Source organism: Cygnus atratus, chromosome 2 (genome assembly GCF_013377495.2).
Source record: "Cygnus atratus isolate AKBS03 ecotype Queensland, Australia chromosome 2, CAtr_DNAZoo_HiC_assembly, whole genome shotgun sequence".
Lineage (NCBI taxonomy): Eukaryota > Metazoa > Chordata > Aves > Anseriformes > Anatidae > Cygnus > Cygnus atratus.
In genome coordinates, this window is record NC_066363.1 from 1,274,206 (window position 1) to 1,285,446 (window position 11,241).

General features: G+C 59.1%; 1 protein-coding gene across 1 annotated transcript in view; it reads left to right on the forward strand.

The window, feature by feature from the left end:
* Window positions 1-9,609, forward strand: part of CCDC12 (coiled-coil domain containing 12) — a 36,297-nt gene extending 26,688 nt beyond the window's left edge. The window contains exons 3-7 of the mRNA XM_035554452.2: window positions 6,104-6,183; window positions 7,937-7,998; window positions 8,083-8,117; window positions 8,457-8,533; window positions 8,822-9,609. Of these exons, the coding sequence (XP_035410345.1) occupies window positions 6,104-6,183; window positions 7,937-7,998; window positions 8,083-8,117; window positions 8,457-8,533; window positions 8,822-8,901 (334 nt within the window). The 3' untranslated portion in view covers window positions 8,902-9,609. The remainder of the gene's footprint in view (window positions 1-6,103; window positions 6,184-7,936; window positions 7,999-8,082; window positions 8,118-8,456; window positions 8,534-8,821) is intronic.
* The last annotated feature ends 1,632 nt before the right edge of the window (window positions 9,610-11,241 follow it).

The following is an 11,241-nucleotide window of genomic DNA, read 5'->3' on the forward strand; positions in this document are numbered from 1 at the left end:
TCTACCAAGACACCTTCAGGGCCTCTTCTTGGCTTGAGCCTCGAGGATGGCAGGCTGTTTCTGACACACCACCAGCCAGAGAAGCTGGAGAAGCCCCATAAAGCACGCTCCTGTGCCAGGACGAGGAGGAGCGCTGCAGGGCATCACCAGCCCGGATCCCCCTCTGCAAATCGAGCGTAGGCTTCGTCCCAGTCCCATTTACTGCTGCAGATGCTTGCGTCTGCCCGGGAGATGCTCAGCGGCCTGCGAAAGCAGCGTGGGAGGCCAGACAGCCTCGTGGCACCCGCCTGCGTTTGGAGTGCTCCTCTCGCAGCCCTCCTCCTGCGGCACCCGGAGACGCGTCTCTGCCCGCCCCGAGCCCCGTCTGCGCTCCCCGAGGAGCACGTCCTGAGCAAGAAACCTCCTCGGCAAGCTTGGGGGCTCGAGGTGTAAGAGAGGCGCCTGGTTTTTGGCATTCCTCGAGTGCCTTTGGGCGGCCGCTCGGGGAGGAGGATGCGCTGCGACACGCTCCGCTCTGCGCGGAGATCCCTCTGCAGGGGCTGGGGGAGCTGCTGGCCTCTGCCTCTGCTTGTTGCTCGCTGCTTTTCTGCCCCGGGTGAGGAGTCCAGGAACGGGTGAGGGATCCAGGAACGGTGGGAACAGCTTCACCCCCTTGATCGGACAGCGGCTCTGACCCTCCGCTGTGTCCTGCAGGGCTGTGTCTCTGCCCTGCTGCACGAGGGGGTGAGGAGAGCAAACACGGGGCGCGTTTGGGACACGAAAGTGGTTTCTTGGTTTTAAATTGGAGCAGATGCAGATTGTCTGGGTTGCCAGGAAGGTCACCGTGTACGGTGAGACAGCCTGGAGGTGTGGGGACCTTGCTTTGAGCTAGCCCAGCTGCAGGGAAAAAAAACCCGGCAGGCTGCAGCAGGAGGTGCTCATGGATGTCCAGGAGCAGAGGGCAGGGCTGTCTGCGGGGGGAAGGCAAAGGGTGGGGAAAAAAAAAAAAGGGGCTCGTGAAACAGAATCTGCACCGGGGCCGGTCGCACAACAAGTCTCACAGTGCCCCCAGAGGGCGGTGGTGCTGCAGCAGCCCCTCGGCACCCTTGGGTGCTGGTGGATCAGCTGGCACCCCGTCTGTGCCGGGTGACTTCGCAGAGCGGTGCCGCGGGGAGAAGCGCAGAGGGTGCAAGGGTCCAAGCCTGAAAGCTCTGCCCAAATTCCCAGCGCCGGGGAGGTGGCACTGATCTGCTTCTCGCCGCGCGGTCTGCAGCAGTAGGAAATAGAGTAAGCTGGGTGGTTGAACTCGCCCTGCAGCGAGTTTTCCTTGGCAAAGAAAAGAAAAAGCTCGAAAATGACTTCTGCTCTGTGGCCTGCCGTAGGAAACGGAAAAGGGAAGATGGGCGTTGAGGAGAAGCGTGTGCCGCCACTGAGGAACATTCGCGTGCTGCCCCAGGGGACGCCCTCGCTGCGTGGCCACACGGGTACCCCAGCATCCCCGCTCCTTCGGGATCTTCAGTGGGCTCGGCCAGAGCCCAGCGTGGGCAGGGAACCGAGGCAAAGACCAAGCAGGAGGCCGGCTGCACGGTCAGCTCACGGCTCGGTCATCTGGCAAGTCCCCTGGGTCTGATTTTCGGGGACATCACCGTGCTGGGGAGTTGATCCCTCTGATCCGGGGTGCTGGGACAGCCTCCTGCTCTCACCCTCCTCCTCCCCAAGCCCCAGACCTCCTGGGTTGCTGCTGGTAGTCCCCTGCCTCGCTGTCCTTCGTCGTCCGACTGCCTTGTCCGTGCCCCTTCAAACCTTTTTGCCTCCCCGTGGCGCACCCCACCGCTTCCCCAAGGATGTGAGACCTCCCTCGTGTCTCCTACTTTCCTTGACATGCTCAAATGCGGCTTCCCAGGACCTCCCCGGAGTGAGTGAAACTCGGGGAGGCAGAGAAAGCAAACGAAATTCTTGCCGTGGTTTCTCCTTAAAGGGCAAGATGGAAATTGCCGTCGAGGATATTTGGTTTCAGGCGGGTTGGAGCGGCTGTCACGAAAAGTGGCAGGCTCTGAGAGCAGCTCGAGGAGGTCGAAGGGCAGCAGGTTCTCAAACCAGACGGCCTTTCTCCAGGGCTTCGGGAGAAGATTGCCCGCAACAGCTGAGGTAGGGGTGAGAACACCCAGGACTTCCCTAAACTGCTTGCGAAGAATGCAAAGTCCTGGACCTGGCGCTCCAGAAATAATTACTGGGGCTCTGGGTGTTAGGAACGGCTTGGTTTGGATGCTGGCTTGGTTGCAGCATCCTCACAAGCGACGGGACGTCAGCCTGGAGACCTAAAAAAAAAAAAAAAAAATCCGTTCGTCAATCGAAGAGCGATGTTTGCTCCGTAAAGCCCCCGGGGCTGGGGGAGAGAAGGTTGTTTCGGTTGGTTTCACAACCTCGAAGACAGCTTTGAGCGTCCTGTGCTGGGCACGGAGATAATTCTCCGCGTTCTGCGCCTCTCCTGCGTGCCGTGCCACGTCCAGCCCTCCTGCTTCACCGAGAGGCCGCCCTTCCTCCTCCTTCCCCGCGAGGAAGCTCCGGGCCTGCGAGGGAAACCGGATTTTGAGGCATTCCTGCCTACGAACCGGGGAGCCTGCCACCACCGACGGGCTTCCAGGAGGCTCCCAGAGCCTCGTCCATCGCTTCGCCGACCCGAACGCGGGCCGGGAAACGCCGCACGAGGTGCTCCAAGGGGCAGGAGGAGAGCATCCCCTGGGCTTGGCGCCTCTCAGGAGGTGCTGATGCAACCCGCTAGTGGCTCTGCGGGACCTAGGTCCCCCCACCCCGCAGCCAAACGACCCCAAACCAGGTCTCGGCCGGGCGCTCTGCCCCTCCGAGGGGCGCTCAGCAGTGCCGGTGCCTCGCCGCATCGTGCCCTCCGCCCCGGGAGCTGCGTGCCCGCGCCGTGCCGAGCCCCCGTTGTTCTCTCCGTGTTGTTTTTTCTGTCGTTGCGGGAACTTGGATAATTCATCGCTTGTGCGGCGCGCCGGGCCGGCTTTCTGGAGCGCAGCGCCCGGGGAGCTGCTGACACCTGGGCTTTATTTAACCCGCCCCTGCGGGAGACCCGCGCTGTCTTGTTAAAGCGACCTTTTTAACCCGTGCCTTCCTTCCTGCTCTTTTGGGGGCCCGCTCCTCGTCCGTCTGTCTGTACGGATGGACGGAAAAATGTGGAGAGGAAGGCAGCAGCTTCTGCCGGTGGGCTGAGCGCTGCTGGGGTTTGTGCGCTGAAATCCCCCCGCGGGTGCGCTGGGCGCTGCCAGTTCCCGGAGGCAGGTGCGGGAGCTCCCCCAGCACCCAGCAGCTAATTCAAGGGATCCGTTTCTGGTTGTTTTCTCCTCGCGCCTGCAGTTGCGCACGGGTTTAATAAGGATCTGAAAGCACTGGGGGGAACTGAGCTCGTGCCCTGCCCGGCGCGGGGGCATCTGGGCACAGCCCAGCGGCCGCTTCCCCTTCTGCCAGACCTGTGCTGATGCAGTTCCCATCTGTGCCAGGACCTGCTCGGTTGTGCAGTGCCTTTTTTTTTTTTTTTCCTTTTTAATCTCACGGAGAAATCTCCAGCGAGCACGGGCAGCACCGGGTAGCAAGGCTTTTGTTTGCAAACCGAGGTGGGACCTTCTGTGGGCTAAGCACAGAGGGAGCAGCTTTTCCCCGGGCAGCCCCTCTTCCATGCTTGTTCCCCGCGCGGTGCCGGCCTCCTGATAAGTTTGGGAAGGGGCTGAAGCTTGTGGGGATGTTGCTAAATAGATCTCTGCTGGGGTGGCCGTGGCTGAGCAGCCAGCATTGCACGCCCAAGCTGGCGATTTTGAAATACGGCCTGTCAAGGTGCAACGCTAACATCTCGCTGGCCTGAAGGAAACAGCCTGCTCGGCTCCCAGCTCTTGTTTTAGCCCCTCTGACCTTAGGGGAGTCTGTGTTTGGTTTCCATTCGGCTGCAAGGGAATCCTTCTAAACATGAGCTAAGCCCAGCAGAAAGCGGGGGAGAGGCTGAAAGTTTGCGTTCTGCAGGGTCTGGTGCTGCCGCTTGGTCCGATAAATCCTCTCCTGCGAGCAGGAGCAGGCTGGTGGCCAGATGTCCAGCATCACAGCCTGACACCCCCTTACCTCCTGGGTGAATTAACTGCTTCCCTCCCCTCTGCCTCCAAGGTTAGCAACAAAACCCGGCTGTCTGTAAGCTCCCGGCGTAGCGGTGAGTCCTGTGTGCCTGCCGATGGCATCACCTTCTGCCAAAAATAATCGCTTGATCATCCGAGATCAGACTTCCCGAAAAGCCCTGCATTGCTGGCTGGGGAGTGACCGTGCTGGGTCCGGGTTAATGCAATAAATTCCTCCTCCCGGGGCACGTGTGCGTAAAAAAAAACAAAGCCCCGTAAAACCGCACAGCAGCTTGTCCTCGGGGGTGGCTGCTTCCTGCGCCGGGCGCAGTCCAGGCGCGCCTGGCCGGGGGGAGGTATTGCAGTGATGGGATAATCATGAGCTAATCCTGCCCCGAGTTTCTTTTTAAGCATCCTTTCTCCAGCAAGCCGGCTGAAATCAAAAGAAATGTCTCGCTTGTAGCCCAGTTTGAGGCAGGAGTAAGCGGCAACCGCAGCGAGGCCGAGTTTGCAAGGGACACATCCAGCTACGGAAACCCGCTGCCGAGAGCGAACGTCGGTCCCCCTGCCACCACCCCGAGGTGCCAGCCCTGCTGTGGGCTGGACCCCTGCTGTACATCGAGTTTGTTCGGCCCAAATAGCTCGGGGGGGCTGGCAGCAGGGTGCTGGAAAGGGGTCGGGGTGGGAAGGGCAGGATGCTGCGCCCCGAGGCTGCCTCTTGCGTTCCGGGAAGTTTTCCCCTTGTGCTTCCCACCGCTCGCCATCCTTCCCCTTCTCATTCTGGGCTGTATCTCATGGCCTTTCATTGTCCCTTTCTCAGCTGCTCCTTGCTTTGCCTGCAAGCCCCAGGGACGGGCCGTATCTCACCGCAGAGCCTGGCAAAGGTGGAGCGAAGCTGGAAAGGAAAGCACGGTTTTGCCTCCGGGTATCAGGGCAGAGCAAATGACAAGCGTTTGCCCTTTGTGGAAATTCGTGCGGTGCGCACCTTAATGCCACGTGCTTGTAGGGTCTGAAATAGCTCCCACTCAACGCCACTCACCTCAGGCACCGGCTGTAAATTAGACTCTAACAAAGCCACAAACAAAGCCCCTTCTTGCTTCTCCAGCTGTACAGCCGAGCAGGGGAGCGGCCCAGGTATCGGCTCTCTGCAGGGAGGAAAAATCGTCATGTTCGATTTATTTCCTGCCTGATACAAACGTCCTGGCCCCGTCTTTGCACCGGGGGCTCTCCGTGTCCTCCTGTGCCCCTGCACGGCCCCGTCGGCACTGCCCGAGGCTGTGCTGAGAGCCGGGGCAGGATCAGAGCCGGCAGCGAGTGCCTCGGTTTCTGCTTGAACCCATTGAACCCACCCAAAGCGTGAAATGCATTTAATCCACTTAACTTGCCCTCTGGGCCAGTACGCTGCTGTATAGACCCAGCAGGCTGCGGAGCATCTTGTGCACACGTGTAGGCAGCCGATGGGGTCCTGCAGGCTGCTTTCTGGGGCTCTCATGTGGGAAGTGCTTCGAGTTTTGAGGGGCTGGCGCGGTGGGGAACCAGCCCCAGGGTACGTGCGGCTGGAGCTGCCCGATATTTATCAATTCCAGGCCCAAATCCTTCGGGAGAAGCTTAAAAAGAGCAGGTGTGAAAGAGGGAGAATTAGTATTTGGGCATCAGGGGCGTGTGTGCGCTGGGGAAGGGGCTGGCTGCTGTCTTGTGTGTGGGGTTGGGGGAGCCTCTGGGTACTGTTCACCCCAACGCCACCAGCTCAATATTTGCTCCCCTTGCAGCTCCTCTGCACCCTTGGCCCTACGCGTCCAGAAGCATCTCTGGTGGCTGGTTAACCTCTCGAGACCCCAAAGGCTGAAGCTCAGAGCTTTGCAGGGCGGCTCGGGGCTGATCCTGGCTGCCTCCGCCTGGAGGCTCGAAGGACTCGTGCGGGTCTCAGCCAGCCGCTGCTGAGGCGACGTGCCCCTCGCTAGCGCGCCCGCCTCTCACTGCTCTCTGCTCTTCTCCTTCCTCCCCAGGGAGATCAAACTGCGAAACTACGACCCCGAAGATGAGGAACTGAAGAAGAGGAAGGTGCCCCCGGCCAAGCCGGCCTCAGGTGAGTGAAGGCGTGAGCCTGGGAGCTGGGACGAGGCGGGGGGCCGAAGCAGAAGCAGGGCCCGTGGTGGTGCTGGGGCCAGATCGTGCAGAGCCCTTGCAGGGGTTCGTTAACTGCTGTAACGAGGCTAACAGCGCACCCTAACAGCACGTCTGATCCCCTCCTGCTACCAGGCAGTGTTCAGGGGGAACAAGGCAGCACTCGCGGTCGTGTGGGCAAACGCAACAGCACAGGACTCCGCACCCAGCCAGCGTGCTGCAAAATGAACGGGGTCTACCTTTCCTTTCCAAAATCGGGGGGCTTGGAAACCTCTGTGTCCCTCCTCGCAGGTGTGCCTCCGGCCCAGGGTGGCAGAGTCACCGCGATGCGTTCTGCTGGCGGCTTCTGGCTGAGGGGTTTAGGTTCTGAGGTTTAGAGGGCGCCTGCAGCCCTGCAGGGCGCCGGCGTGCCTGAGCAGCCGTGTCGGGAGCGAGCGTGGTGCTCGCGGGCCCCGTTGCTTCACCATCCCCTCTCGCCGTGGGGCTGCACACCCTGCGTTACACAAGTGGGGCGTGTGTCTGGGCACACCGAGTCCAGCCCAAACCAAAGGGCCGATACTCAAGAGGAGCGGAGATCTCGCTGCAGGATTCTCAAGGAAATTGGGGGTTGTTTTGTTTGAGTTACCTTTAAACAAATATTAGTCATGGGTCCAAGGCGTTCAGCCTGCTGTTTCCTAGTGCTGAACCTCTGCGTGTCTTTGAGAGGGAGGCAAAGGGTAGAAGTTCCCTTGATCTTGAAATAGGAAGTCCTCCTGGAATAGGTCTCTTTAACAATGCCCTGAATAAAAACACTGCCTTTGGGAGCACGGCAGAGGTCTGGTAGGTAGGAATGCTGATGCTGTGCTTTCTTTATCCTTTTTAAAAGTTTTAAACTTCCTTCGACTCTTCCCCTGTGTGTGGTTTGGGATTGGGAACAGCAATTTTGACTGTTTCCAGTAAAACCCAAGCTCCCTGCCAGCCCCTTTGGAGCTGCGGTGCCCGTCAGGTGCAGCTCCTGTGTCTGGAGCAACCAAACCGCCTGTCCTGGGGCACTTTGTGCAGGGGCTGGGGAGGGGGGAGGATGGAGGAACTGGACTCAAAGCGGTTTCACATTAAATACACCTTGGGCATACGCATTTGCTGGAGCAGGATTCGGTTTATCCCTCACGGATGTGCTCAAGCCTTGGTGCCCGCGCTCCCTCCTTGCACCGACACCTCGATTAGCAGAGGGAGGGCCGCGTGGCTACCCCTTAGCTCCCCTTTTTTCCCTGGTATCTGGAGCTACCAGATACCTTACGTAAGGGCAGGGCTGGAGCTTGGTCCCTGCGAGGTGTCCCACGCTGCGCCCTCAGAAGTGAGTCACGGGAAGACAAATTGCAGATTAAAACCCTGCGGACTTGCCAAGCAGCTCATCGGTGCAGACCTTGCCAAAACTTGACTTGAACCCAGAAGACTTCCTGCTGCTGTGTGCTGTTTGTGGGGTTTAACAGCTGTTAGTTTTGCCTCCTTTTCAGGTGATTTCTAAGAGTCTCTGGAAGGGTTTGGGTGGTGGAAGGGTGTGTGGACCCACGTGGGTTCGCTTGGCGGCCCTGCGCTCTGAAGGTGACACCGTTCAAATGGGCTTTAATAAAAGCTGCTCTGAAAGAAGCAAGTTCTGGTGGGTTGCCCCGTGCCTTGTCCCCTCGGTGTCCCCCTGCTGCGCCTTGTGCTGATGCTGGTCCTGTTCCCCCATCTAGTGGAAGACGTGGTGAAGGAGCAGCTGGAGGCTGCCAAGCCGGAGCCCATCATTGACGAAGTGGTACGTGTATTGAGAGCCGCTCGGCGTCGGGCACGCCTCTGCCTCGCTTCCAGCTCTCACTGCTTCTCTCCTCTTCCTCCCTAGGATCTGGCAAACCTGGCCCCCAGAAAGCCGGACTGGTGAGTGCTTGCGGCACCGGTGTGTCACCGTCACCACGGGGTTGTCCAGGTTGGGTTAGAAGTGCAAGACATGGGAAACTCAGCCCTGCTGTTGAGGGAAATGCAGGGCACGCCGAGCCCTTTGGGGTACGTGTCACTGTGGTGGCCTCAGTGACACGGGGTGCTCTGGACTTCAGGTCAGTTTGCCCATGGGATCGTGGCAGATGCGTGCTCTGCTCCGCGGTGTTCGCAGGAGAGGGAAGGAGTTTCTGTCCCGCTAGGAAAAGTGCAACACGGCCCCTGCCTTCACGTCTGCCTGGGGGTGGGGATTTGTTCTCACCCTCTCCTTCTCCTCCCTAGGGATTTAAAGCGAGATGTCGCCAAGAAACTGGAGAAGCTGGATAAGAGGACTCAGAGAGCCATTGCTGAACTGATACGTGCGTGACGGTGCTGCGGGGGTGGTGCGGGGGGTCACCCCTTGTCCCAGAGGGATGACACACGCGGGGAGCTCGGTGCCTCGCTGCTGGGCCGGGGAGGGACTGGCAGAGCTCGATCCCCTTCCCAAAAGGGGAAGGCATTCGTTTTAGGGTTGCCCCACTCGGCTCGCATGGCAGAGAAGGATGCTTTGCAGGCATAGGGGCTGCACTTGGGGTCCTCAGCCTCTCCCTGGGGGTTCCCCGGTACAGGAGGCTGATTGCTAAGCAGCTGCTGCTTCTTGCTTGCAGGAGAAAGATTGAAAGGGCAGGAGGAGGAGCTGGCGTCAGCAGTCGGGTCGGCAAAGCAGGATGGAAGCGACTCCGACTGAAGAGCTGCACCCGGCAGCCTCGGGCACGGGCTCTGCCGGCAGCACTGATCCCATCGCTCTCAGGTAGAGGCGCCTCGCCGGGACACGCTGAAGCCCTCAAGTCCTGCCGGGCCTGGAGGAGAGGGGCAGATCCAAGGAACACCGCTGTCCCCGCTGAGACTGTGGCTGGCTTACGAGGCACGTTTCACAGCCAGCCTTTTGGGACCACGAGGGGTTGACGGGAGCAGGACAGACAGCCACGTTAGCTTCGACCTAGGCTGGTGGGAGTTGGAGCAAGGAGGATCTGGGCGAAAGAGTAGTGCTAGAGAAGGTAAATTCAGGCCAACTCTCACTTGGTGGGCAAGCAAGAGCTGCCCACACAGAGCACTGCAGCCCCCAGAGAGGCACCTTCTGCAGAAGAGCTGCTGTAGCTGGCATGCAGGGAACAACGAGGCCTCTGGCTCTGGAGAGCCTCTGGCTCTGAGTATTTGGGAATTTCTCATCCATGGTCAAACCCAGCACGTGCAGAGTAACCGCTGGAAGTGTCTGTGTGCTCAGGACCTGCTCTGTGCTGGGAAGAGCGTCCAGCTGAGAGGCTAACGTGCAGTTTGTTCTGTTCCTTGACGTTCCCAGACCCTCCAGGCTGTGCAGCATGTGCCTCTCCTCTATAATGGACAAAGTTTGTTGTAAGAAATCTTTTCATAATAAAATGGTCCCGCAGAGGAAGAAGCTGTTACTTGTTCTGTCTGCAGAGCTCTGGTTGAGGCAGCTCAATTAATCTGCAGGGACTTCAGCCCACTGTCTGCAGGTCCCTGTTCCCTTCACGTCCCGTGGCAGTGGGGAGACGTTGCAGGTTGGGCACCTCGGCCAGCCACGTGGGCTCCTGAGTTCTGCATTTGATTGGAAAGCATTTTTGTCCCGAGGTAAAACACCTGGTGCATATAGCCTTGACAGCAGGATTTAGAGAAGAGTTAACCTGTGATAAAAATAGCTGTTCCTGTTAATGCACGCATCCTGCTGCTTTTAAAAGCCCGTTGAAAGAGCAGCTGGGAGGAGAGATCCTTAGCGGAGCTCCTGCACTGGACGGGGCGCAGCAGCCTGCCTGGGCGAAGGATGGCATTTCTGGTCCCGAGTGTCACCGGCTGAACCAGGACAACGTCTTTGCAACTGCTTCTTGGTTGCAGCCACCCCAGGAGCCAGCCCTAATGCCCCTCACCCTTCTGCCCAGGCTGTTTCTGGCCAGAAAGCCCTGAAGGTCTCCACCACGGTGAAGGTGCCGCCGTGCCACGTTGTTCGGCCGGGGTGCTCTTGGCCATCAGATACCTGTGCTGTCTGGGTCCAGCACGGAACTGGGACAGGGGAGGGTCAGGCTGGGGGTTAGGGAAAGGTTCTGCACCCAGAGGTAGTCGGGCACTGGGACAGGCTGCCCGGGGACGGGGGCACGGCCCCGAGCTGCCGGAGCTCAGGGAGCAAGCGTCGTCGGACACAGGGGCTGTTTTTGGGGTGATCCTGCACAGAGCCAGGGGTTGGAGTCGGTGATCCTGGTGGGTCCCTTCTGACTCGGGGCAGTCTGTGATTCTCTGAAAAATGGGGGTGGATCTGCTGGTGTGGGGAGGACATCCTTGGCATGGGTCAGATGCTTCGAGGAGCTCAACCTCCTTGAAAATGAACAGGACCCACCGACCTGTGGCAGCGACGTCTTCTCCATCACCGAAGCAGAGCTGTCTGCTGAGCTGGTGGCCTTCCCTGCTGCCGAACGAGATGAGTGTTTCAGGATGGCTCCACCGTGTGGGTATATTTGTGCTTATTTATTAATTACCTCGGTCGTCATGTCTTAACGTGCAGTTCCTTCACCGGGAAGGAGACTGGGGGACGTGATCCCACGTCCCCCGTAGAGCCACGGCCTCTCCTCCGTGAGATGCCCTGTAGATGTCAGCAAACCTCCGCACACGAAGGAGCTCACCAAGGGATGTAAATTCCCTGTAAGCTCTGTTTTTCCGCAGTCTGGCTGCAGGCACAGCCCTTCCTGGAGCAGAGCTGTGCCCTGTCCCACGGCAGAGGTGCCCGTCTTGTCCTCCTGCTCGTGGCAGAGCAGCCGGCCCTGCAACAAGAAGGGGCTGACGTTTCTGGAGCTCATTTGAAGCAGAATTTCCTCGCTACGACAAAATGAATGCAATTAAAGCCCGCTTTTCTGGACAAAGGAAGCATTCTTGAAAGAATTGTTTTCTCTTTCAGCCCTGTGTGAAAATGCCATTTGGAAATGAAAAATCAAAACGTTTTCTTTCAGGAGAAGCCCAAATGAAACATCTTGGTTTTCCCTCTCCCACAAGCTTTCTGCTTCTATTCCAGGCTGAAAGGGTG